The sequence below is a fragment of the Empidonax traillii genome, unplaced genomic scaffold, assembly GCF_003031625.1.
Source record: "Empidonax traillii isolate 1590-97213 ecotype Southwest subspecies unplaced genomic scaffold, ASM303162v1 scaffold276:size1176444, whole genome shotgun sequence".
Taxonomy (NCBI): domain Eukaryota; kingdom Metazoa; phylum Chordata; class Aves; order Passeriformes; family Tyrannidae; genus Empidonax; species Empidonax traillii.
The window spans coordinates 910,508-938,305 of NW_020955469.1; the positions used below are offsets into that span (position 1 = coordinate 910,508).

At 44.0% G+C, this 27,798-nt stretch overlaps 2 protein-coding genes and 1 long non-coding RNA gene across 13 annotated transcripts in view; 1 reads left to right on the forward strand and 2 right to left on the reverse strand.

Annotated features, from left to right (window-relative positions):
* Positions 1-23,397, reverse strand: part of LOC114060441 (BTB/POZ domain-containing protein KCTD7) — a 37,304-nt gene extending 13,907 nt beyond the window's left edge. For 2 of the 9 annotated variants that reach the window (XM_027889951.1, XM_027889950.1), the window contains exons 1-6: positions 23,249-23,318; positions 21,242-21,521; positions 19,061-19,253; positions 18,175-18,344; positions 16,846-17,024; positions 15,971-16,343 (exon numbers count right to left, since the gene is read on the reverse strand). In XM_027889951.1, coding sequence (XP_027745752.1) covers positions 15,971-16,343; positions 16,846-17,024; positions 18,175-18,344; positions 19,061-19,253; positions 21,242-21,291 — 965 coding nt within the window. In that variant the 5' untranslated portion in view covers positions 21,292-21,521; positions 23,249-23,318. Of the gene's footprint in view, positions 1-9,365; positions 13,403-15,871; positions 16,344-16,845; positions 17,025-18,174; positions 18,345-19,060; positions 19,335-21,241; positions 21,522-23,248 lie in introns of those variants that run through there. The other 7 variants (XM_027889954.1, XM_027889953.1, XR_003571886.1 and 4 more) reach the window with 6 other exon arrangements.
* On the forward strand, positions 22,562-24,950 carry LOC114060445. The gene is made up of 2 exons (XR_003571887.1): positions 22,562-23,106; positions 24,748-24,950. It is a non-coding gene; the product is annotated as an uncharacterized LOC114060445 (long non-coding RNA).
* TPST1 (tyrosylprotein sulfotransferase 1) overlaps positions 24,416-27,798 on the reverse strand; it is a 24,275-nt gene continuing 20,892 nt past the window's right edge. For 2 of the 3 annotated variants that reach the window (XM_027889958.1, XM_027889959.1), the window contains exons 5-7: positions 27,198-27,273; positions 26,108-26,155; positions 24,416-24,906 (exon numbers count right to left, since the gene is read on the reverse strand). In XM_027889958.1, the coding sequence (XP_027745759.1) occupies positions 27,229-27,273 (45 nt within the window). In that variant the 3' untranslated portion in view covers positions 24,416-24,906; positions 26,108-26,155; positions 27,198-27,228. The remainder of the gene's footprint in view (positions 24,907-26,107; positions 26,156-27,197; positions 27,274-27,798) is intronic. The other variant, XM_027889960.1, reaches the window with a different exon arrangement.

Genomic DNA, 27,798 nt, shown 5'->3' on the forward strand with positions numbered 1-27,798 from the left:
TATAGAATTTATATACAGTGACTGCAACAAAAAGATTCTCATGCCCACACCACCACTGTGCCGAGCCTGTATTCCAAGGATCCAGCACTCCTCTTCCCTTCCCTCCACACAAACCATCCCACGTGCCAGCTTGTTCCCAAAGGCAAGTCAAGTGCTGTGTCCTAAAGCTTAATGCTGCGTTCCTTTGAGAGGAAAAGCAGCACAGGATCATCTGCATTAGCAAGTCTAAGGTCTGCCTCTTCAAATATTCATATCTGGATTACAATACCGACAAACACACACTCGAAATATCCCAGCAGGTCCTGACCAGCAAATCCAGCCCCTTTTTCTTCCTGCCACGCTCAGCAGAGAGAGCTTTGTGTAAGCTGAGCAAACACCTCAAAGGTGCCCTGGGACATCCTTCCTTCAACAAGAGAAGCTTTTAAACCGACACTGCCCCACAGCTTGAAGAGCCTGCCCTGCCCTCCAGCCCAGGGCTTTGGGTCACACAGGGCGACCAGAACACACTCAGAGATGCCGTGGATGGAAAGCAAGATGAAAAGTGATTTTCTTAGGCTGAAGAATAGCAGTAGCCTGTCAGAATTATCTTGTTTTCCCCTCGAATTCCACCTCAAACTCGTCTCTGGGTCATCCACCAAAACAGATTCAGGATGCACAACTGGCATTGCCACTGACAGTCCACTACTATAGGAAATAACAGCTATTTTCTTCAGAGCTGGATTATCTAAGATGAACCATTTAAAAAGACTGATAATGTTTAACATTTCCCATTAATCTAATCAAGTTATTTTAAGTATAGTAACAGGAAACACACATGGTTTTCTCTGAGGGGGGACCATTCCATCTTATTCATTAAGACTCCTTCACTAACATCTTTCCTATCTTTGAAAGAAGTAATGAGTTTTGAAAAATAATCTAAAAATAGTTTCATTGTAGAGGCATGTATATTAAAGGAATCAGTCTCTTAATGGCATAATTATGAAGACACATTTTCTCATTTATACAGACAGAGAGCAGCTGAATATTCTTTTCTTTCCCTCTGAAGTGTCTGACAATTAAATAGACATTAATGTGCTTCTGCAAACCAAAATGAAAACAAAAATAAAACCCCAAACCTAGATTTTAAATATTTGAGAGCTTTATTTCATTCCCATATGGACAAATTAACAGAGAAACATAAATACACTGCCTTCACAAAAATATTTTGGTTTCATTTGCTGACTTCTCAAGGAAGGTCTCTGTAGGCTATGACATACTGACAGTGTGTGTTATACAATCCATCTGACAATCTACCTCACAGCCCAGAAGTTAAACATCTACTGTCTGCCAGCTGCACAGCCTGGGACAGAAACTGCACTTAGGCATTATTTGGATACACAGCCCACCCTCAGAGCATCACACCTGCCCTTCACCACCAACTCTGAAAAGAAAAGGGAAGCAAAAGCCTCAAAATCTTTACTTGCTGCTGGTTCAGTTTCAAGACCACTTCTTAAAAGCAGAAGCTGCAGCAGCATTTTGATCAGAGGCTTCTATTGCAGGTGCCTGTACTAGAGAAAAATCAACCTGCATTAAATGCTCAGTATTGCCATTAGTGGCAAAGCTGATCACTCTGAATGTTTTCACTGTAAACCGTGGAGAGCTGCGAAGACACAACACACAAAAACATTTTCATAACACGAACTTCACAGAAATTCTACAGAAATCTGCAGCACCCAAGGAATTGAAGCCCTGTTCCTCTCACCCACCACAGCACTCACAACAGCTTTGCCACTGCAATCTGCAGGCCACTGTCACGAACTCAGGTGTCTGTTCTTCCTCAAAAGCACAGATGTTTTCAGTAACATCTTCTCTCTGAAAGCCCCCTCCCACTGTTCCTACGCCAGTTGTGCACTTTCACTCTCTCCAGAGATGCACAAAAATCAGCTTTCTGTGCCCACAGAGCTTTACCCACACGCCAGTGCCACGATCACCTCTGGCATCCCGCTCCCCCTCTGTGTACACCAGAGCTAAAAATAAGGTTCTGTTCAGTGTCAAAGTCCAGCAGCTTTCCCGAGGTCTGTAAACAGCTGCAAAGTCAAGGCACTAGAAAGTTGTTCTGTTCCCTCCCCTTCAAGTGTTTTCCACGGCAGTTACATCAGCTCCCCATCCAGGGACTGAAGAGGTCACCCTGAATCAATAGGAAGGAGTCACATGCTGCACAGAAAGCAGAGGCTTTCTGCCTCCTTGGAACAGGAAAAGTTTCACAGCCAGCTTCTGCAGGTCAGCATTAACATTTTAATGAACAGAACAACTCAGGTTTTGATTAAATTGATGAAAATCAACTCCCAAGTCAATTTTCAACAACTAAATCACTGTGTGCTTTGTGGTTTACATACCTAGAAATGTTTTGTTGGGACTTCTGAGTGTCCCACATACTTTTTTTCCCACTTTCTCTATTCCCTTCTCTCCCTCCCACCCCAGCTAAAGGTGTATCATTCCTTATTCCAAGGTCAACTCCTCGATGTGTTTGCACAGTTACACCACTTATTTTGTGTGGTCAGACCTGTTATTTTACTTGTGCCCTGAAAGCATGACCTGTTCAAAGCTCAGTCCTGAGTAAAGTAACACAAAACAAAGAACAAATTGGTTGTTTTCATGGACAGGTGATTTACACCAAACATCCTTGTTGCATCTCCTGTATCCCAGTTAAAACACATCTCAACAGCTTCAAGAAGCACCACATCTCCCTCCCTCCCAGGAGCAAACACCTGTAATTTAAAATATACTCATACTCTGCTTTGTTCAAGTGCCTCAAATAGCTCTGCTGTGAATATCATCAGGGAAAGCAGGGAAATAAATGACACCTTCTTGCACATCCCCTCATAAACACCACAGCACAGAATCCTCTTTTAAGGGTTTCTGTACCAGAACTAGACCTCACCACACATCAACATCTGTGTTGAATGAAGAGTTTAGAAAAAGAATGGGCTCTTAGTTATTAATTTACAAAATCCCTTTCCCCTCGTTACTTATTTGCAGGTAAAAGCTTCTTGCCTCCCATTCTCCTCTGAAATGGAAAAATGGAAAGTTCTTTTCCATGACTGGGATCTTTGAGCTCCACCTCACACCCCGTGTGTGGCTCCCCAGGGGGGGTCACTGCAAACATGAGCTGTTACATCCTGGCTGAAAAAGGGGAATTACTGTGGACAATCAGGACATGGAAAGCTGTCCCACTGCTGGCAAGCAGCGCATCTGCACCCCAGCTCCCAGGGGATGAGGCTGTGGGGACACCAAAGAGCTCCTTGTCTCACTGCCACAGGGATTCCCAGGCTGGTCCCCTCCCCAGCTCCAGCTCCAGCTGCCCACGGCCACGTCCTTCCCTGCTGTTCCACACGCCCAGCCTGGCTTTTCCAAACTCCCCAGATAGCAAAATATTGGTGCAGAGATGGTAAATGAGGCGTGTGATTCCTGTTAACTCAGATGTACCTGAAGGGTTGCACACCAAAGGTCTCTGATGACAGATCAGATCTCCTTCTCCAGCTGCTTCATAAGCACCTCACAGCAGTTTTGTTATGAAGTCTGGCATGTGGAAAAAAAACCCCAGGCCACTGTGGTTTAATTCAAAATTAGCCTTTTACATGCTTTAATGCAATTCATCAACACATTTTTTCTTGTGCCTAGACTCACCTAATTTTTTTTTCTTTTGTTCACCTGTTCACTTACAACAAACACATTTTAAAAAGTGCAATACCAGCTCGGAGGTTCCTCACCCCTTGCTCACACCCCTAGGTTTTTCCTGTCAAGTTTATCATCCAAGAAGAATATCCAGCAAATCACAGCTCTGACTCCAGAAAATGGAAATTCACACAGGTTGTTTTTTTTTTTTTTAGGAAGGGTAAACCAGCTGTCTGCCTCTCAGTTCCTCTGTGCCTCTGTCAGAACTGAAACTGAAAACAGACAAGCAAACAGCTCAGGGTTTCAGTCCACACAGCCAGCGAGGCAGACCATGAACAAAACCAGCAAAACCAACTTTCCTGCAGAATACTCTGGCTGACAGCCACATCAACTTTCCCCAGCACGCACTTTGATCTGCCTTTGAAGATTTACTAAAGAAAACACAGAAGGAGTTAAGACACGGGAAACATGAATTTTGTTATGAGTCCATAAACCCTCGGGCTGGTTTTGTCCCACAGTGGGGACTGAAGGAGCAGCAATCATTGCCCCAGGACACTGGACCTTTTGTATGACACAGAAAAGATTGTACTTTAATTTTCACGCAGACCAGATTACAAAATAGCCAGAAAAAATTCACAGGGAACCTATTAAAGCAGGTATCAGTCACAGCAAAGAGCATGTGCATCCCTGGCTTTTATGTGGTAGGAAAAAGGGGCTCCTTCAATCCCAACGGGATCTGTCACTGAGGGCTGATTTAATGCACACATGAAAGACTAAACTTACATAACACCTTCTTTTCAGCAATAAACCCAAGATAGTTTTCATAACACATCAGGCTTTCCAAAGACTGCAGACACAGCTCTGGCTTCAGCAGAAGCACTGTGTGAAATACGGTTTAGGAGCAGGATAGATTTCCCGTGGGCTCCAGCGGCACCAGCTTGTTTTCCTGGTTCTCTTCCAGCTCCCAGGGAAGGAGCAGGCAGATCCCTCCACTGCCAGTGCAGGTTGTGTCACCACCACAACGACAAGATATCGACTGGGTCATAAACTATTTATGAGCCCTGGATTGCTGAGGTCACCTTCGAGAGAGGAGCTGGCTGGGAAAGCTCACACCCCAAAGAAGAGGAAGGGTCTCGTTTAATCAGTGTATAAACCCCTCTGGTAAGAGGCAACTGCAAGGCAATATGTAATTACTGCAAGCTATGAGAAACACTTTGTTACAAACTCTGCACACTAAGCTGGAAATGAAAGAAGGAGCTTCGCAAGACTGTTCTGTAAATGAGTTTCACTATTAGTAACAAAGTTCATTAAAGAATGTATCTAAGTCAGGAAAACAGGTAACAGACTCATAACTCGTGGGTTTGTTTTGGGTTGTGGCTTTGTTTTGGCTTCTTTTGTTGTTGTTATTTTGGTTTTGTGGTTGTTTTTTTTTTTTTTTTTTTCCTCCACAAAACCAACAGCCTTCTCAAAAAAAAACCCTTGGCACAACTATTGGCAACAACCCACACCAGTCTCTTCGCTGAGATGCACTTAATGCACAGCTCGAATTCCTCTTATTCAAAAACATCCAAGTGCTCCAAAGAGTGTTCACAATGTCTCACCACTCACTGCACACTGTTTGGTCATCGATGGCCATCCCCAGGCGTGGGATTTTAGAGCAGGAAAAGAAGGAAAACCGAGGAAGTCTCCAAACACACAGTTCTTACGTTAAGTGTTGCTGTTTCACATTTTACAGGTGCCTGAATGCCACATCATACTTCAGACCGAGAGAGAAGCAAGCAACTTCATTTACTAAAAATAAATTTACAAGGTAGATTAGAAAGTGCATCAAAACCGAGGGGGTGGAGGGACGGGGTTGGGTTAAGTTCTCTAACAACTGTGCATTTTGGCAGTGGAAAAAGGCCCTTAAAATGTATTTAATCCAAAAAACAATCAGTGACCCAAATGCCACAAAACTCGTAAGAGCAACCTACGTGTCAAAATAGTCGTGATTCAGGTGTTACCCCAAACATGTAATTAGCAGAAGGCTAATTAAACATGAGCTAATTTCCTCCAAAGGAAAGGGTGGGGCAATATGATCTCAGAAACTACAGCAGCCATTAGACAGGTTGGGAATTAGGCAAGAAACCAAAGCTGCTGTCGTTGCTGCATTCACAATTTTAACGTGCCCCTTTCTTGCAGTCGGGAGATTCCATCTACAGCAGTTGTTTCCTTGGATAAACAGCGCAGGCTGCTAAAAAAATGATCCCAAGGAAACCAACAGTCCTTACTGTGATGCCAGACAAGGGCTGAGCAGCCACCTCAAACAAACCACACTGCCGGGGACTGTCATTTGGAGGGGAAATTGCAGCCACCACTTAAAAACCTCCCAAACCTCATGGCCACGAGGCTCCAGCGCTGCTCCCAGTTTACTCAGCTCGGAGATGTGCTTTCCCCCCTCAAATGCCAGCTCAGGCCTGAAGCTACAGGTTTGTTTGTCCCCATGAAATCCTTAACTCCTGCCTGTAGCCATGAGCCCTCAGCTCCGAGCAGGAGCAGCACAGACTCGTGAATGAACAGGCTGTGCCTCACCATCTACATGTGACCCACAACTGAGCTCTTCAGTGAAGTCACAGGAAACATCTAAAAACTCTTTGCACTCTTTGATTGGGAATTCAAGAATATGGAGAGGATTAGCTTCTGAAATCTCCTCAGAAACTTCTTCTCCACGCTGTTTTTTTTTGCCTACCTGTCACCTGGATACAGATTAAAAGTAAGTTGCCTATAACCTCAGAGAGCAACTTCGAAACATCTTATACACTTCGTACCTGACTCGTTACTTAACAGCATTTTAGCAGGACTTCACAAGCACAGTTTTCAGGTCTAGTTTTAGATCACAAAGAAGTTAATCATCTGGGAAAAAAAACAAGCATAATTGGGGATTATATAGCAAACACCAAGAGGAGGAGGAGGGAGCTAAGAAAGACTGTTCTAGCTTAAATAACACTGCATAACAAAATTAAATACCAGGATCATGGACTATCTTCAAGGTTATAATCAACAAGTTTGTTGTGTACATGGGGTAAGTAAAGGGGTCTTAGGAATCGCTATATTTGGCTTTTTAACCTATTCTTCCCTTCCATTTTATGCTGCTCAGGGTGTTTTTTTGTCAGCAAAGCAGTCCATTGAGCTACAATTCTCTTCCTAATCCTCCCTGCTGCAAAACACTTGTGTAACCACATCCAGAAGGCCAACACATCCAATGCCAGAGTAAAGCACTGCTCCTGGAAAACACCACATCCTTCTATGCTGCTTGGTCACTGGTCTCAAAGGAGTCCTGAGCAACTGCAAAACCAAGAGCAGCTCAGTGCTCTTCCCAAAGTACTGGTGTGAGGCACTGCCAGCACTAAGCACTGCTTCAAAAGGAGTTTAATGACTACTGGGATTTAAATCATAACCTCCACAATTGCCACTCTTTCTCCAAAACCGTGCAGTGCTGCTAATTCCCAGCTCTGGGCCAGACTAGGGCCCCACTCAGCCAAAAAAAAAAACCCTAAACCAAAACAATTTAATTTTTCTTCCAAAACCCCCTCAGCTCAAGCCAGCTCCCTATCACAGCAATGCTGCCCCTGCCACACACCAGCAGGATTTAAGACAGCACTGAACCAGCCCCTCAGAGAATTTTTTGTGACTCCAAGCACATTCATCTTTCAATGTCTCACACCCTCTCTGAGGATACAGCCACTCCCTGCTTCAAGGAACAACCTGAACACTACACCAAGTGCCTCAAAGAGTGACAAACACCCACAAAAGCAGCCAAAACGCGCTGCTCAGCATCTTTTAAGTATTCTCCAGACTTCACCTGGCTTGAATTTAAAGGACTTTGATCCTCAGCCGTGCAGTGAGAAGCCAGGCAGTGGCAATACTTACAGGAAAAAAGCCAAATAACTCATTGATTCACAAGGAACTCCTCGGGAAAACAGGCAGGGGGAGGAGGGCATATTGAGAAAGGTATCATGACACCTGCTCCTTGTTAACTATGGAAACAGACCCGTGGAATTAAAAAAAAATATTCTTTAGAACCACATTAAAAGTATTTAAAAATATAAAAATATATACACACAATAAAAAGAAATTCATTTTAGGAGCTGCACATGGGGGAAAACAAACACCCACAAAAGCATCCAAAACGCACTGCTCAGAGGCATCTTAAATAATGCTCCCAGCTTCACCTGGCTTGAGTTTAAAGGGCTTTAATCCTCAGCCGGGCAGCGGCAATACTCACAAGAAAAAAGCCAAAAACTCACTGATCCACAAGGAACTCATCAGGAAAACGGGCTGGGGGGGCATAGTGGGCAAGGTACCAGTGACACCTGCTTAACTGTTCGAGCGCACCCATGGAATTAATATGTATACATATATATGTATACACAGTAAAGATTAGCTTTAGGAGCTGCACACGGAGGAAGGTTAAGTTTTAATGTATCCCGACCCTGCCGTCCCTGTGGGGCGCGGGGGACCCCCCGCCCAGCCCCGGCGAGCGGGGCCGGAGCGAAGCCCCTCGGACACGGACCCCGGACCACCGACCCTTATATCGAGGGTGGGCGATACCGGAGGGTCCCCCCTGCATCCCGCGCCTGTCCCCTCAGCCGGGGCAGGGCCCGCAGCCCCTCGGCTCTCACCGCTGCCCCGGGCGGCGGGGCTGTCCCGTCCCGTCCCGTTCAGCTGCGCTGCTCCCGCGGCCCCGCTCGGCCCGGCCCGGCCCGGCCCGGCGCTGTCTCCGGCCCTCCCTCCGCTCCGGCGGAAGGGCGGGCGGCACCTCCGGGGCGGGACCGCGCACGGAAGGAAGCGGAGCCAGGCCGGGCTGGGCGGAGCGGCCCCCGCCGCCCTGAGGGGGGATCGGGGCCCGGCTGGTTCGGCCGCCGCCGCCCTGAGGAGGAACCGGCGGGATCGGGACCGGGGGAAGGGAAGAGCCGAGAGAGCTGCCCTGGCACGGCGGCACCGGGGCTGTTACACACGCGTACGATGTTCCTAATTCCTGGAAATGCGAATAGATCCACGGTTCTTTTCGGCTTCTTCTTCTCCTCCCCTTCCAGCCCAGGGAACGGCTGCGTTCCCTTCCCTCCCTCCACACCCCCCCCAGGCCAGCTCCTCTGTTGTCACCCCAAAACCCAGGCCCTGCCCCAGGGCTGCGTTTGTGCTGACTGCAGCACACAGAGAAATAGCCACTGCCATTTCAAACTTACTCTTCTTTCCATTCTCTGTTACCTGGTTTTGGTCTCTTTTTTTTTCCCCTCCCACACTGGGTCTCAGCCATCCTGCTATGAAACAGCAGGACAGATGGACAGCAAGGAAATTATATTTTTATTTACTTCAGAAACATATTTCTGAGCTCAGCCAGCTAAGCAAATCCAGAAACTTTGTTTTCGAGCATTGCACAATCAGGGACAGCTACTGGGACTTTCTCTGCGCTGTGTCACATGGGCTGGAGGGAAGGAAACAGAACCGAAATGATGTGACACCAGTCAGCATCCCCGGGGGGAGAGCAGACACTGCACAAATGCCATCTGCTAAGGAAGTGATGAGGAACGACTTGGTGCCATTGAAACAGCCCGAGACGGAGACTGGTGTCTTAATTTTCATTTGCAGTCATGCAAAGCAAACTCAGATCCCAGGGAAGGTGAGGAGAGGCACCGCAGTGGCTGCAGACCAGATGAGCCAGATTCCAGCAGTTTTCAGTATAATCATCTTTTATTGCACAACACAAATTTATATCCACATTTTCTTCTATGTGTTTTAAATAAAAAAACATAGACTATATATTACCCGAACTGAAAAGTCAAAAGTATTAAGAAATAATACACTGCAGTACTCACAGTATTGAACATCACACATCAACAGAATTATAAACAAAACACATTTGGAGAGAATTCCAAACCCTGATCGTTAGCATCCAGGCTGGATTTTCAAAGGCATTACGGGTTACAATGCATAGACACATACAAATCAGAATTCAGCAAAACAAAATCCATTTATAAAAGTCACAGTGAAAGTGGAGGTAAACTTATACTAAGCTTGTGTAAGTAAAATGACTAAGAACTGCTGTTCTGGAAAGTGATTTCCAGTTAGAGAACTATATACAGGAGATAAACAGAACATAATTACCCACTAAAATCAGCTTATTTGCAGAAAGATAATGAAAGACTGGATGGGGGGGATTCTGTTAAGTGAAATTATGTTTCCATAGCCCAAAACTCAGAATCATTCTGGGTCCTCTCTGCTGTGTGTGAACGACCTGAAAACATTTACAATTGTTTACCTACGAATGACCAAAGAGATCAGTACAGCTCCGGGAACCACAACTTAAAAGCCAGTGGGGTCTATAAATTGCCCAGAGTAAAGTAGTTATTAAATTATGGAAGTGAAAGAAATATATCCCAGAGTTTTATGGTGAGTCAGGAGATCATTTTTCTACAGTCTCTGCTCTGAGGTCTTCTTTTACCTGTCCTGCAGTTGTGTCCCAAATGATTACTCTGCTTTGCCATGCAGAAAGATCCAGCTGTGGCACAAAATTCAAGCAGTGTGACCCTGCGATCCACTGGATTTTCCCACCCTCTTAACTCCCAGAATCAACAACACAACCAACTCACACAGGAATGAACAACCAGTGGAAGTTGCCCAGAATTCCTGACAGACTGAGCTCACACAAATGGTGCTGGAGGATCCTCTGCCTCACACAGAACAAGAGCTGAAATCAAACCCAAAGAACACCCTGCAGTGGAAACCACCAGCTCTGACAGGAGCCTTTCCCTGCTGGCACTTCCATCATCTTCCTCATCATATCACCTGTCCCAAATCATCTATAAAGAACAACAAGCAGTAAGAATAAAGCTGGTTCCCAGGGCTTGCAAATGCCAAATGAAGCTAGAAAATCATGACCTTTAATTATACCAGTAATTAGTTTTTTAAGGAAAAAAAAAACCAAACGGATGAGGGATCATGCAATTATCCTTCAGCTCATGGCAAGCAGTAAAAAAAGCTCCCACTCCCCAAAATACAGCTACTTAGGCTGAATGCATATTCCTATGAAACAGCTGTAAGCCCTTAAAAAGAAGTAAGTTTACATTTCTTAAGTCTTTATTTAAAAAATAAGGAGAAGAGAGAAATAAAAGCGATTATGCTATAAGTTAGTTTGATTGACTTACTCAGGTACTTTGGACAGTAGTAAGATTTTCACTGATTCTTTAGCAACTATCAGTCACCATATTGCAATATTGAAACAACCTTTTATTTTAAAACAGAGTGAGCATTCACCTTGCAAACAAATCTGAGGGTGCAGCAGAGAGAAGTAATAAATTTCCTGCACATGGAGTTGTACATTTGCAAGGTCAGAGAAGGGGGATCCAGTTAGAGTCATTATCACACTGTGAGTGTTCAGTCCAGACACCTCATCTCCTCATGCTTCTTACACTCCAGCTACAAAGGGAGATGTGGGGGAGTGTGGATCAGGATCTCACCAAAGCCTTCCTTTAGAGGTAGTGAGGATCATCCCTGGGGAATGCACTGCAGAACTAATTCCCTCCCCCTTTTGTATTTCCAAAATCCAGCTCGTGCTCAGGGCACCTCTGAAACGATTCCCTGGACATGAGCAGCAACCTCACCGGGCTTCAGATTCCACTGGGAAAACACAGATACACCGAGAAGCACAACTGAAAGACCTGGCCAGCCCCTCTCAACACATCCATTGGCTCAGAGCAGATGAGGGTTTAACAAAGCTATTGCTTGGGACAGTTTAAAATATCGACTTTTAACAATCACTCAGCAAAGGCCAGATTAGGTGCTTGTGCAGATCAGCTCCCTTCTCGTAACAGAAGTGTTTGAGTTTTGCCTTCAAGGCCAGGCCCAGCCCTGAGACCACCAGAGCAAAGAACGGAGAGTGTGAGTGGATTAACAAGCCCTGATTCTCTTAGTGACTCACTGCTGAGAATGAAGGAAGATTCCTGGTTTTCCTGTAACTGTAACAGCCTTGACTCTTTCCTACATCAAACGCCTTTGGGATGAGGGATTTTCCAAAATGAGGGCAGGAGATATCTAAGGCATAAGCTGGCTTATCAGAAACCCAGAGTTTAACTCAACCCTTAACACCCTTGCCAGTTTCAGGGGAGAATATTACAAAACTGAACCACAAAATCTCAAAAATATTCACATTAACAAGTTCGGGTATTTGCATATATTACATCATAAGGTGTCTCCCAGGCAGACTTCCTAAAAAATTAAAAAAAAAAAAAATCCATTAAAAAGGGGGTCATGCAGAACTTCCTACTGCAATAACTCACTGCTTTTGTTACTCGGGTAACTAAGACCTGAAGTGCTCCCAAACAAACCAAAGAACCCACACCCTCATCAGTGCAGAAGCTGATCCCTCGTTACAGGTTTTGGTTAAAATAAGCTTTGAAATCAAAATAAAAATGCAGCAGTCTCAGAAGAAAACGTGCCCCACGAGGACCACAGAGAGTCTGTTTATGGCTCAAAGGCTTCCCAGATCAAAGCTGGCAGCACCTTCACTGCCCTCCAAGGAGGGTGGAAGGAGTAAAGAGTATTTCAGATCCCTTTGTAGGGGACTGGGTGTTCAAGTTAAGAAGCCCACACCAAGCTCAAAGGTTATTTTTATATATATTTTTAAGCTCTTGATATGAACAGTCATTAAGTGGCTGCTGAGCACAAATACATTTTCAAGTCATTTTAAGTGATTCAGAAAGATGAGTTATTTCCCCCATTTTTTTTTTAAATTTTTCTTTTTTCCCTTCCTATTTTACAAGTGTAAAACAGATGCAGAAATACTGAATGTGCAGTGGAATTGCCCAAGTCATTTGAGACCTGACAATTAGACCTCTCTTTGCTCCCTGCTAAAAACCACCACACAATGAATTCCAGAGGGAATGTTAAATGTTCCAGAGGGAATGTTAAAAAGATTAGTCTTGTCATGTTTCTGTTCATACACACAGAAATGTTAAAAAATAGCTAACAATTCTGATTTCAAATAAGTATCCCTCAGCTGTCCCACCAGTATTCATAAAAGCAGAATAATCACTGCAATCCAGGTGTGTGATCTGGGCTTTGAAAATATTTAAGACTTTTTTTTTTTGGGGGGGGGGGGGAAAGATGATTGTAATATGTGTGTTCCTGTGAATCAACTTGGAACCAAAAATGGAAAAAGGGCCTGTATCCAGTCTCAGAACATGACATAAAAAAATGTCTGTGCTTCAAACTGAATCAGCTACATGGACATGCACTTTTAATGATCTGCAAATACGATATTCACAGCAAGGTTATGTTGATGACACGAGACTATTTGCTGTGCCCAATTTGTTTCCAGTGTCAGCTCACAAACACAGGGATTTGAGAGATGGAAAAGTAGCTTTGTAGATGCTAAAGTGTCAAAAAAGCCAAGAGAAACACGGAGAAATAGGTAAATATGTTCTAGCAAAGCTCTGGCCTGGCCAGATATAAAGAAAAGCCTTAAAAGGGGAAAAAAGAAAAAGCAGTTATTCCATAGGCATTTAGTTTAATTAGACAATTCTAAACCATCCATGATATACAAAATCATCAACCCTGGTAAACGTGGATTTAGTAGATGAGCTACTCACATGTCTGTTGCAAATGAGGAATTTCAAAAGTTATGCTACACGCCAAGAAAAGTCAATAATGTTACATAAAGCAGTGATTAGATCCTACTCCCCTGCCATCCTCCTGCACAACTCCTCTGCTTCTGTCAAAAAACGAGCACAGATTAGGCAAGATCACCTAAATCATTGTAAACAAAGACTGCTTAGAGCAAGTGCAGTCAATAAAAACAGGGTGAAACCTGCCCGAATCACAGCACAGAACGGATGTTTAATGAAACCATGTGGGATTTTAAATCCATGTTTCCCTTTCCAGTGTTGCACTGAACGTCTGCTGCCTCCAGGAGGACTGCAAGGATGAGAGCTTTGATTAAGGTGCAGCTGATACAGATCAAGATTTTCATTTCATCTTTTTGGGTAGGTAGTTTTTTCTTATTTTTTTTAAGCAATGAAAAGGAAAAAGTAATAAAATATCAGCATGTGCATATTAAGAAATAGCAAACATGGCCAAAACAGGAGTTTTGTTGTCACAGCTTCTCTATAAAACCAGTGAGAGAGTTCTTAGAGCCAAACCAAAAAACACATTGTTAAAAATCAGACTGTGTCTGATTCTGCAAGTGGTGCTGAAATTCAAACCAGAGTTCTGTCCTGTGTAAATACATACACGAGAAATGGCAAAAAAACCCACCACCAAAACCCCCAGTAAAACTGCAATTCTTGTTATAATCTCTAAATAAACTACACTGAAAGTCCTGCACTTCAATGTTGAAGTCGACAAGCAGCCAAAACTTCATAAGCCTCAGCTTTAAGATCTTATGTAATTTTAGAAGAAATTGTGGTCTGCAGTTTAAGATTCCCTGAAAAAAAATTAAATAACAATAAATGAAGCCAGCAAAGCAGCAAAGAAAACACGTTCTTCTCATTGTAGGGAAGATTTACTAGTCTAACTCTTAATTTTGGGTTGCCAAACATGAGTACAAGAACTAGCACAGACGCCAATATTTAAGAAAATAATTTAAACAAAATAATTTAAACAAAATAATTTAAACAAAATAATTTAAACAAACTTAATTCCCTCCTTCCCTCCGTTTCAAATTTAAGCTCTGGACTCGAAACTCAGCACTTGACAATGATCCTCTGCCAGTAAACACTGGCAAAGAGATCATCAGAGCCCCCACTTCAGACAGACAATTTACTAACAATTGCTAAATTAAATGCCTGAAAGCGTGACAGTGCAAACAATTTGCCTCTTTTTTTTGCCAGACAATTTGATCATAAGGTTTTTAGAATGATTCTAAGAATCACCTCAGGTAACTAAGAGTTTGATCACTGTAATTACCGTGTTTCTTAAGCGTTTTGGTCAAAAGTATAATTAGGTGATATTTTTGAATTATACAATCCAATGGAATGCAATAATCAAATATTTACTTTTTCTCTCTCCTTAAGATTATTTGGAAGCCCCTTCAAGTGGGGTATTTTTAGAATAACAGTTGAGTTTCCTGTACCTCACAAACAATTGATATCTGCAGATATTCAGCTTTGGGATGTCAGAAGTGCAACAATCACCTTCTGAGAAGAATTTGATCCTGCAGTGGCTGCCTCTTCCAGCGTGGGAAGGGATTTACTACCCAGATATACTGAATTATAACTGGAGAAATATTTGAATGGGAAAGCTGAATTTTGTTTTTCCTTAAATGACACCAGGAAGGGTCAACAAGAATGATAAAAATAAGAATTAATGGTCTGAAGAAGGTGAAGAGAAGGAAGCACTTGTACAGTATCATCTGACTTTAACTCTAGAACAAAGTTTAATATCACAGAATGTAAAAAGAGTCAGTAATAAAAGAATATACATTAAATATTCCTCTTACTTCTGCTAATAGGAACATACATATAGGGTTTTCTCATTTACCAAAAGCCTTTGTAAATCACCTGATTCTACAGAGCTTCTTTTTTTTTTTGTAGATATTGTAAACATTTAGAATTTCTAAGGCTAAAAACAGGCACAAGTCTTCCATGGACAGTTATTATTCCTAAAAGCATTAAGGAATATATTCCAAATCTGCTATTCCTCGTTATAACAATGATAATAATCGAAATATAACATTATAATTCACAATGTAAATCCTTAATTAAAAAAAAAAACAGCTTAATCCTGACAACAATTAATAATATATAGGGAACACTTCTATTTTTCCCCTTTTTTAAATTATCTATTACATCAAAATCACATTTCCAGAATCTTTGTGCTGGGTATTACTCAATTTTATAAAGTGGTAAGTTTAAGAAGGAACTAAAACAGCTCTAAGTGGGTAAAAGTGAACCACGTGTCAGCATCCTTAGCACCCCAGCTTGCCAATAAAGCAGGAGAGATCTGCAGTTCCACCCTGCAGACTGGGGTTGGGGGCACCTTTGAGAAGACTGTCAGACACTCCCCTCCACCATTTCCATGAGGTGATTCTTGTGTTGTGCCTCGTTAAGGTACCTGAGCCAACAGTCTGATTTCAGGCTGGTTTTTTTTCAAGATTCCAGAGGTTCTTTAACCTCTGCCACAGGTTCCCTTCGCTGAGCAGCTCGGCCCAGCTGCCGGCAGAGCGATGCCGAGGAATGTTTAGCAGCAATGCACATCCAGAGACACGTCACCAAAAAAATACCAAGAGCCGTCACCCAGAAGCGCTTTCATCCCTCGAGCCATTCCGGACAGAACAACTCACCACCAGGTGATCTTGAACTCATAGATGGGCCTCTTGCAGTAGTAGTGGTTGATGAGGTGTTTGTCGCACACGCCGATGCACTGGTGGTCCACCGTGATGCCCCTGTCGGACAGGTCTGTGACGATGCAGTGCAGCAGGTCGTACACGTCGGCCACGGCCTCCCAGGGGCCGAAGGACACGTCCACCTCGCAGTGGTGCTCGAACAGCTTGGTCTCGCTCTCGCTCCGCTCGAAACGCAGGGAGTTGAAGTGGGGGCACTCGTAGGGGGTGATGGGCATCTCCTCTTTGAAGACACAGACCTTCAGTTTGGCAAACCTTGCTTTCCTCTGCATAGCTCTGAGCTTGGCTATTTCGATGATCCGCTCCAAGTGATCTTAATATAAAAAACAAAAAAAAATCCACCCCAAAAATCCAGAATTACAATGAAGTATCAAGTAAAAGGGATCAAATGCAATTATTTCACGTGAAACATATTACTGCAGTGTTTAATGAGTTATTCTCAGCCTAACAGGAATCTGCATAAAGCAAAATATACAGCAATCAAATCCATCTCAGTTATCTGGTGAACTTGGTGTCCTTACAATGTGCCCAAGTTTACTCAGCTGCAGGTCCTGACACAACAAAAGCAGAGAAACCCTCTCATTTCATAAGCCTTGCATGTCATGGCCTAGATCTTGCTCCTTTTAAAATAAAAATCCACATCCTTGTACCAAATCTGACGTGGAGACCTCAAAGACCCAAACGGCACGAAAAGCAGGCAATAAACTTCCCAACTACAAAGAAATTATCTTGGAAGCTGAAAGCAGACTGAAAGCACCAGGTCCAACACTTGAATCCCACCAGAAGAAACAGTCAACACTGCTTTGTTTATTTACCTTTGTAATACGGCATTAGGCCCAGGAAAGCTTGTCTAACTTTTTCTCCTTTCAGGGGCTGGATATCCTCTAGATTGTCTAGCAAGGGTCCTATGGAATAATACTGAGCTTCCTTGTAAACTGACCTCACTCGATCTCTCGGTGGCAGGTCACCAGAGCGCAGAAAGTTAAGTATATCTCTAAAAAAAAGGGCAAAAATATTATTAAAGAACACATATCTGCCAAAAGCTGTAACAGGTGATAAAGGAGAGGAAATGCTGCATATTCACTGTTTACTCTATTGAGACAGAAATCCTTATGTTTAGACAGTAACTGAAACAAGCGATCCATATTCCCCACAGCTGGTTTTAAAACCATTAAGCATGTTCAAGTTTCCAAGTCACCATTCCATGTTTTGCCTCTATTCATGTCAAAACTCACTCAAAAAACCATAATCATATTTTACATAAAAAGTTCAACGTGCAGGAACCACTTCAAATAGGAGAGGATACAGTATTCCACGGGAAAGAGATTGTTGTCACTGTGTTTCAAATTTAGGTCTGTGACAAAATAATACTTTCCATTTTCCTAGAGAATTATATGCATGGAGATTTTATCCCACACAGACCCAGGATTCTATCTGAAGGAGGTTTCTCTACACAGGATCAGGGCCATATACAGAATAAGAATTTTTCAAAGAAGAGAGAGAACATTTCCTTGCAGTTCTGAAACGCTGTTAAGTGACAAGATTTTTTAACAGGGATAGAAATCACTTTATAAGTGTTAACTAACAACACTATTATTGACCTTCCTTAAGAAGGAATCCTGAAGGTGAAGGGATATGGCACTACCAGCAAAAATAATTTTAAAAAAGAAATTCTTTGAGGCTTGGGCTTTTTTACCAGTTCTGTTACATCCTGTTTAAAGACTGAAAATAACATACTTTCAACTGTGCATTCCTTCCATTCCCTCTTTATCCCAGATACTGTAATGTCAATTAAAAACCAGTGTTGTTCCTATGTAAAGCAATACCAAACACATTCTTTTTTAAGACATCAAAACAACTTAATACCCTGAAAGGAGATACTCTGGAGGAGACAATGTACAAATACAACACATTGCTTGCTTTTCCTTTCCCACTGCCTAAAACCCGAGAGCAAAACAAACAGTTTTTTAATTGCCACATCCCATTATTATGTTTTGAGGGTGCGGATACCAGCCAGTCCCATTTACCTACCGCCCAAACGGGATTTAACCTGGAGGAAAAATTAACGTTAAAAACTGATTTTCCTTTCAAACTGACTTTCTCCAGGAGGAACTGTGGAAGCGCTGGGGAGACGCTGCACATACCCGAAGTAGGTTCCATCTCTGTCGATGAAGTACCTGCCCTCAGCATCCGTGGGGATGTAGTGCCTGCCGCTGAACATGGCTGCCAGCATGGTGTCCTCGTACCGCCTCAGGGTGGACAGCCTGGTCGTGAAGTACATCCCGCCCACGTTCAGGGGGACAACTTCTGGGAACTGCAAAAGCAATCACGGCGTGAGAAAGGAGCCCCCCGGGGCCTTTCGCAGGGTTACAGCTTCCCAAACACGGCGGGCGGTCTTGGCCGCCCTGACAAACTCCTCTTCCCTGCCCTGCTGCCACAGAGCAGAGGGGGTGGAGGGTTAACAGCTTGGATACTTTGGCTTCTGGGTGGAACCAGCGAGTGGTTTAATTGTAGCTGGAATCTGAAACAGCAGGTATCACTCAGCTTTAATGCCAGATATTAAAGTATTAATGCCTCCTCTTGGCTCCCCACCCTTACACAGAGACAGACACACACGCAGAGGGGAAAAAAAAAGGGGAAGAAATCTCAGGCCAGCTTTGGGACTTGCACTCAGTTGCTACTCTGCTGGTTTCTTTACACTGCTAAACCATACACTAAAAATCCCCAGTGATTTTGTATTTACATCAGGCCTGAAATCTTAGTATTACACTCTAGGCGCCTGAAGTACCAGAATTAACACTTAATTATATTTCTCAACTCCAAACATGGATGGAACTTACAGCTAAAGCCGCCAAGCAACTGAAATAAATTCAAGAGACTTAGTTTTATTCAAACATTTAGCTGCTAATGGAAAATGAACTGGACATCCACAAATAGTCCAGCAAATAAATCCTGGGTTGTTTGGCAGCTGAGCAGTGCGTGCTGCCATCACTGCACCTTGTCAGGTGAACGGCACCGGGGAGCTCTTACCTGCTGGGGCAGTAGAGGTAGAGCTTGTCCTGCCTGGGTTGCAGTAGGAGTGGCCGGCTCTTGGAAATCATCCTCTGCATCCGAGCTCGACATGGCATCATCCGGGTTTCCACTCACTTTGTTCTGCCCCGTAACTACCACCATCCCTCTGGCTCTCGGGAGCAGGTCTGCTGGGTAGGCAGCCGTGGCACTGCTGAACGGGAACACAAACCCCGGATCACCTCGGGCTGTCCCCGCCAGCCGCGGGTCGGTGGCGGGCGGGACGCGTCGCTCCCCGAGGCAGCCCGAGGGTTCACAATGGCATCGCTGTCGCCGGGAAATGAATCGCGGCACGGGTGGCACCCACGCACCGGGGGCTCGGGCTGTGCGGGAATGCGCTTGGCGGAGCTGTCCCCAGGCCCTCCAGCCCCGGAGCCGCTGTCAGTGGCTGGGTAAGAGCCCGGCATCCATTGGCTGCACAGTGCAGGGAGCGATTGGCTCCGCCGCGCTTTTGCAGGAAAATGTCATTTGCTGGGTGGATTTGGGTGGCCGCTGTCCCAGCCTGTCCCTCGCCATGGGCGGGATGCAGGAACACGTCCTGCCATTGGCCCCGCGCCGGGCGACACCCGCGCTCCGTCTGTCACCTTCAGCCGCTCGCCGGGAGCAGGGACGGGCACCGGCGGGGCTGCGCTCAGCATTCCCCGGGAAATTTTCCAATTCCAGCCAGCCGGAGAAACCCGATGTCTCCGTGCCCACCGCATCACGTCCCATCGCACATGAACGCGCCCATCTGACACACATATATTTAATTCTGCTTATTATCCTAATTATCCATTTCCTTTCCGGCACGGAGCAGCACCTCCGAGGCTTTCACAGTCCACCTTCATTCGCAGCACGGGAGGGACTAACCAGCTGCTCTGTAAAAATAACAACTGAACGAGCAGAGCAGCAAAGAGGAGAAACCCTGCTGTTCCCTTTACACTGCATTATATAAAATCCCTGTTTCCAGGATTGCTGTGGCGTCTCCAGCAGCATCAACACCACAACAAAGGCACAACCACTACCAGAGGCTTCAGCTCTAACCCTGCAAGCTCCTTCCCTCAAATCACTATGAAATATAAAAAGAGAAGGGTTATTTGCACGAGCACATCTGATGTGTTTATTTGTTGACTAAACAAATGTTCCATAAAGGGTGCTCCCCATCAAAATCAGCAAGAAGAAACGACATAAAATTTGGAAAGATGTGATTAATTATTCTGCTAATACAGTCACTGTGCACATCATCAGCCCAGACAGACCCTGGACGCTCCTGGGCAAAACAGATACTGTGTAGAGAGCTGATCAGATCAAAATCTTCACGTTCTGTGGGAATGTACACAGTCTTTGCAGGTGAATTCTACACCCTGTTTAACACCCTAATAAACATAGAGAAGTAGGTACCCTGAATTGTCAAACATTCTGTTCAAGCTGCAACTCCTTAAGAAGTTTAGCTCAGCTCAGGACAGGTATTTCACTTCTCTACAGTTTATCCATTTCCCCACCACAGTCCAATGCACAGGCAGACAAATAAGGATTGAAGGGCTTCTCAATGTCCACACCCTATCAGCAATTTTAATATTTGTCCTGAAACAACATTTATTCCGACAATATCAATTATCAAAACAACTCAACTGTGCCTCACTGATAAAGAACATGCACAACATAAATGAAATATTATTTTGGTAGGGCTCCTTTAAAGAAGTAAACAAATTATCACCCAGAAACAGCTTGCAGAAGCTTCATCTATAAGATGCACAGTCAAAACTGAGTGTGAGTCTGTGTTTACTGTGAATGTATTATTTATAATGCTGTCACTTGACACCAGTGCTTTGCCTGCTATTTCCAGTTCTCTTAAGACTATTCAAAAGAACTCAAGATTGACTAAAAATGTGTTCCTTAATTGTCTACATTTTTCGAGAATGTCCCATATATTTCACTTAAATGGATCATCCTGTGAATAAACAACATTCAGCTCCATTAAGTATATGGGAATCATCGACCACAGAATGTGTTTGGGGTAAGTTCATCCATTTGGCCCTGTACCAAAAAGGGCCCCTTTCCTACCAGAACTAGAGGTTGGAGAGAAAGGAATTCTTCCTCTTTCATAATCCTCCTTCAACATGACACCAAAGCTTAAGAAAAAAAGACCACGAGAGAGCATATCTTAATTCTGTTACACCCAGGAGTAACAGCATCCTCTGCCACTGGAACATTCACACAAACAATGCCCTCACCAGTGAGGTTTGGCAGAGAAGTTCTCGGCCCAGGATTTCAAGAGTAAGTTTAATGGCAGTAAAACAAAGAGATTAATCACTGACAAGTTTAACCTGTTTTTTGACCTTCATTAAAAGGTGAGTGAAGTCTCTCTCTAGGTTTGCTTCACCCGTTCACCCCCAGGCACGGAGCAGTGGAACAGCGGAGTGGTGACAGGAACAGAGTCTTCCTGAAAGAAAAACAGAAGCTGATCACTGGCCAGTTCTCTGACAGACACTGGGTTCTCTGTGTTTCATGAAGAATATGCATCCATCTGTATCATAAAATCAAGAATGGTGTGGGTTGGAAGGGACCTTAAAGCTCGTCTCCTTCCAACCCCCTGCCATGGGCAGGGACACCTTCCACTAGATCAGGTTGCTCCAAACCCTGTCCAACCTGGTCTTATCCTCTTCTTGCCACTTAGAGAATGTGCAATAATTATTTGTAGCTATGCACAAAAATATCCCTTTTGTTAAAGCTCTCATTAAAGTTGCAGGGCCTGTTTTATTTATTTAAACTAAGTAAATGCATCCATTTCACTTTCAAATATATCTGGGTCCAGATCAACAGTTAATGAGAACACATCCCAACTAAACAAAATTATTATTAAATATTTAACTGAACCAAGGTCAGCAGCATCCAACTCTACCAGAAATACCTCCTGCCAGTCCTTCCACCTGGCATTTAAATGCAGAGATTGCTTCCTGGAGCTTTGTTATGAACAGCTCAGATACTGTCACACAAACACACACCAAAGACAGCTCAGTAAATGAACTGGCCCTGCCAGCCAGGCTTCATTCCCCAGGGAAGGATAGCAATACAAGAGCTGCATCGAGTTGGACTGCGTAGTAAGTGGCAACAAAACTTTTCAAGGCTCTGCTGTTCCCTCAGCTTTTCTGCAGAGGTTTAAACAACTTTTCCTTAAATGCTTTGAGATTACATGAGTGTTGGCAAAGTTGCACACCTAAAAAAAGTTACATATCCACAAAAATAAAAGTGATATAATGATTAGATGGTCAAAATCTTTTTCAGTAAGGTACTGATGTATGAATCCAGCCTAGGAGACCCTCAGACTTCTGTTCAGAGCTAACTCCTTGGGATGTGCTTGTTTTGAGGAAACGCCAACTGGATTTTAGGCTCAGCTCAGGAGAGAAACTGGATCTTTTTCAAGAGAAACTGGATCCCTGTGAGGTCCCAGAATGAGACTTAGCAGTCTCTCCAAAGCTATCTTCAAAGGACTCAGATGATAAAAGGTTTGCATGAATGCACTGGGACGAGACATGACAGCCAGTAAATTCTCGTGAATCTGCATCAGAACAGTGAAGGAACACCCTGAAAAAGGGGCCGGGATCCCTGGGCTGCAGTAAATGGTATTATACACTGGACTGTAAAATCCTGGACATTCTCAGCATCTTTAGTCACGAGAAAAAAACAGCACAGGGTATGATGAAGGGATAGTGCAACTTAAGTGTTGCAGCAGAGAGCAGACACAGAGTGTGTGGGTTTTTGTGACGGGACCCTCCATCACCAGTGACCTCCAGGGCAGGAGCAGGACAGCAGGGAGACCTGACTGGGAGCTGCGAGCAACCAGTGGGTAAAGGACACTGGGGCTGTACTCGCTGGTGGCTGGCACTGACTCCTCACACAGAATTCCACAGTTTTTAGAGCCTGGAGCCGCTCTCCAGTCTGACAGCTGAGGGGAGCAGAGGCATCACCCACGGGCACCACCGCAGCGTGTGGAGCGGGCAGCACAGCCCCGGGCGTCCGGCAAATCAGTCAGTAATTAATTAACAAATAATCAACGATTAGCTGTCACCTAACGACTTGCTGGGGCCTCCTGCACGGAGTCCCCGAACGCGGGGCAGCGGCCCCCGCTCCGTCCCCCCCTCCCGCTCCGCGGCACCGCCCGCCCCTCACCTGAGCGGCCCCTCCCGCGCTGCCGCCGGGGGTCGGGAGCGGAGCCCCGGATCCAGGAGGAGCAGCCGCCGCCGCCGCCGCCGCATCAGCCGGGGGATAGAGGGGGCAGCGGGGCCGCCTCTCCCCGCCCGCCCTCACCTGCCCCGGCCCCGCGTCACGTAGGGCCCATCCGGGTCCCACACGGGCGGGGCCGGGCCCGTCCCCACAGAGGGGGCGGCGGGAGCGCCCCCCCCCCTCCCTCACGGCCCCGCCCGGGGCTGCGCTTCGCTCCTCGGCCCCGCGCCGCTCCCCGGGAAACGCCCCGCGTTAATTAATTAGCCGCGATTAATTGCCGGCAGCACCGATGGCGGCTCCGCGGCCGCGCTGCCCCGGGCGGGCGCTAGGGGAGGCCCCGGGATCGCTTCTGAGATCGAGCCCAGGGTGAAGGAGCGGGGAAAGCTGGAGCCAAGCGTGAAATTCACTTCTTCCCTCAGGGCACTTTGATATCCTTCACTGGGGTTCACGGTGGTTTTAGAGACAGACGTTAATCAGCTCAGCTGGAGTAACAAAAAGAAGGAGGGAAATAATAATAATAAAAAAAAACCCAAACCTGTTTCAGAGCCGAAGAAGCAGAAGTTGGGGGAACACAATAAGCTCCTTCACCCTCGGCTGAGCCCACCTTCAGCATCGTGAACCACCGAGGGGAACACAAACGGAGACAAAACGAGGCAAAAACCCCCTCTCAAAAATTACCTGACTCGAATAATCACCTTCCACGTCGCATCCTAAAGTTTTGATGCTTAGGACACAGTTTCACAGCAGGGGTTCAGCAGCACAACTCCGGACACAGTGGCTTTTGAGGAACAAAGTCAAGAGGCTAAAAATTACCTTGGTTCTCCTGCAGCAAACAAATCTGGTGTTATTTTCTTTATAGCTCTCAGCGGGACACTCCAATTTACTTTTTCCTCATCACCCAGCTATTAAGAGCAAACAAAAAGCATTAAATTGCAAACCTTAAAGATTTGAGACCCAAATCCAGGGCATGAGATCGTATCTCCCCTCCACTAACACATCAATATCTTGAATTATTTAAATCTTAACTCCGAAGCAAAACCATTAATAAATAAACAAAAAAAAATCACATTTAAAGCATTTATTTTGAAAAATAAAATACAAAAGATCATTGAATTGTAATTATACATGTAATTTATCAACTTTTTTTTTTCTTTAAATAAAAGATATTTAACAATTTCCACATATGAATAAAACAGACAAACTGTTCCACCAGCAATCTTTTAGGACAAGCACAGACCACTCTTGAAAGCTTCGTACATTTAAAACCAAACTGCTACAAGAAACAAACAAAAATCTTTGAAGATGGAGCTTTGTAATTAAGACGGAAGAGCAATTTCAGAGATTCATTGCTTTGCCTTTTTTTTTTTTTTTAAACCTTACAAAAATAGTTGTGCGAATGTAATGCAGCTGTACGTCAACATCAGTGTTTTTATTTTCTTTAACAGGCTTTACATGCACTCACAACAGCAAAATTCTGAACAAAAACAGTATGAAAGGAATGGGAGAAGAAATTGTGAAGGAAGCAGGCCATGAGCAGCACCTCCCTGATCCCGGGGGGACAGGCCCTATGGATCATTCCCACGGAAAAGGCAGCAGTCAATCTCCTAAAGAAAAAGAAAAATAAAGTTATGTTTGAGCTTTCCATGTATTATTGGGCTCTATCCTTGACAGCGTTTTGGAATTACTAACAATGCAGATTTAATTAATTAATTGCTCTTTTCAGCAGGTGGAAAGTCACTGTCGAAACAAAGCACAGCCACTAAAACATTCCTATAAGGAATGTGGCTTTAAATATTCTCCATATTGGAGAATATTTAGATGCAAAAAATATATTGATTTTTCCACTCCCATTCCAAGGATTTGTGACAGTGGGCTGCACTGACAGGCTGCAAGTGTCTTTCACTACAACGTGCCAGGGGAAGTTACTGCTGGGAAGTTCACAATTTGCTTTCTCAGAAACTGGCCAGCAGCTTAAAACAGAAATATTGCAGTTTTAAATATATTTTTCAGAGCTCAGTGGCAAAATGGAGCTGATGTTTTAGTCACTTTAACATTGACTACATGAAAAGATTATGGTTTCTTTATCCATTTCAGACTGAAAGCCTGCAATTAATCTTTGGAAACCTTTTATATCCATTATTTCTAAGTGGTGCAATGCTCTCAGCTATATTTAGGGCACTATATTTATGGCCAAGTAAGGATCTATTTTGGGTATATTGGTGGGGCATGTTGCTTTTGGCTATATTTAAACTGGAAGCATTTTGTCATCTTCTGTTGCCAAGCCAGAACATCTGATAACACAGTTGACAAGTAAAAATCCTGGATTAATACAGTAATTCTTCCATCATTCATTCCTTAACTAGTCTGGAATTTACTGCACAATCTTGCCATTGTTTATTCAATTACTAAAATGCATTTTATTAAAAATACTGGCTATGGGACACATTAAAAACAAATTATACAGATCAGCTTACCACAAATGGCCAATTACTTTAAAAACAAAATTAAACAGGTGATGAAGAGTCATCCTTAAAGTTTCCTTGGTTTTTTTAATTAATAAAAGTATAGTTTTATGTACTCCTTCCATAGAGTTGTCAACCCAATAACATAGCAAATACTGAAATTATGATGAGCCATGTAGGACTGCACTTACCTCAAAGTGATTTTTACAGATTCTGAATTAAGGTCTGTACTTCATGTTTTTCTAACCCAGAATCTTACACAGAGTTACATAAGTTAAAAAAAAATTCAGTTAAACTAAATTAAGAGCAACAAACGAGCAGGACTGCAACGATCTTTTATTACCTTCTGTGCAAGAAATGTCCATTTAATCTTCTATTCCATAGGTTCAGTCTGCCAAATAAATAACTAAAATTAGTAATTTTACATCAGAGGGAAAAAAATATCATTATGAGCACTTTCGTTTGTACTCCAAATCATTGAGCTGTTTAGTTACATTATGTTAATTTAATCTTTAGTATAACACTAAAAGACAACACTATCAACTTCAACTCCAGTGTCAGCTTTTATGGTTTAAAAAATATTCTTTCAGTATTTCACAAAGCTTATTTTTGCCTTTCAGAGGATCTTTATTTTAGTCTGGATAAATCTGTTCAGAGTCTGGTTATTGCAATGTCCCAAGCTCACTGTAGAAATCCACCTGCTGGAATTTAGCAGAGTGCCATTTGGAAACCTCCCTGTCATATGGGGTGAAAGGACATTTACTAATTAGAGAGGCCCAGGTTCTTTTGAAGTATCACAAGATAATTGGAAAACATAAATAGTAAAAAATTTAACTAGTGGACACTGAATGAAGATCAAGGATTTAGAGGATTCAATCAAGAATTCATTCAAAAATCAAGGATTTATTTTGCCAGCACACACACAGTGTGCTCAGTTTTGAAGATAATTCATATCCCTGCCTTTTCCATAAATCCTTATCAGCAATATTTAATCTGTCACGGCACACCCTGTGCCCGCAGCCAGATAATGCCGCGGCTTTATCTGAAAGGTTGCAGATAATCTTGGAAATCACCACAATAATGGCACGAGAGAAAGCATCAGAACGAACTCTCCCCAGCACGGTTTGCTGACAGGACCGTTAAGCAGCACATTAAGAACATTTAAAGAGCTTTTTGGCCGCTAAGCTGCAGACACTGGGGCCAGCAGTGAGAGGGGACAGCGCTGTGACACAGCCCAGGCAGCTGCGTGGGGCTGGAACGGCTCTCCAGGAGCTGAGCACGACTCGCAAAGCAGGAACACTGACTGATCCAAAGGGAAGAGCAGGCAGACACCCAGTCAAAAGCCAAGCCCACAAGTTAAGAGATCACACAAAGACTGATCGGAAGGATTCGGTGCCCACAGCAAGGTTATGTTCTGAAAACATGAAACACACACTACAGCTATTTGACTTCACTGATCCACGTTCATTTTATCTTGCCACGAGACTTCCTTTCTACTGTCTTCTTTGGCTGGAACAAAAGAGACCGATTTTCCTTTTTAATCAATTCATTTTCGTTTGAACCAAAGGAAAAAAGTCAAAATGCTTGGTTTGCACGTGGTAGATTCTCCTGTGTGTTCTTAACCTGTGTGCCTCCCACACGGAGCAGCTGGGGCTGCCCCATCCCTGGAATTGTTCCAGGCCACGCTGGAGAGGGCTTGGGGCAACCTGGTCTAGTGGAAGGTGTCCCTGCCCATGGAAGGGATGAGTTTTAAGGTCCCTTCCAACCCAAACCAGCCTGTGATTCTATGATTCCATGACATTCCTGGGGCTGGGGAAGGTGCCACGAGATGCTGCAGTTTGAGAGCTCCATGACAAGGATTTTGCTTTTTCAACTGCAATGGCACAGGTCAGGCCCCTTAGGGAGCTGATGACAATTAACAGCATTTGAAGGTACCAAATTAAGAATTTTCAGTACAACACACCATCCCTACCCATAGCTGAACTGGTTTTGTTTATGTTTGATAACATTACTATTTCTTTTTAAAGTCTCTCA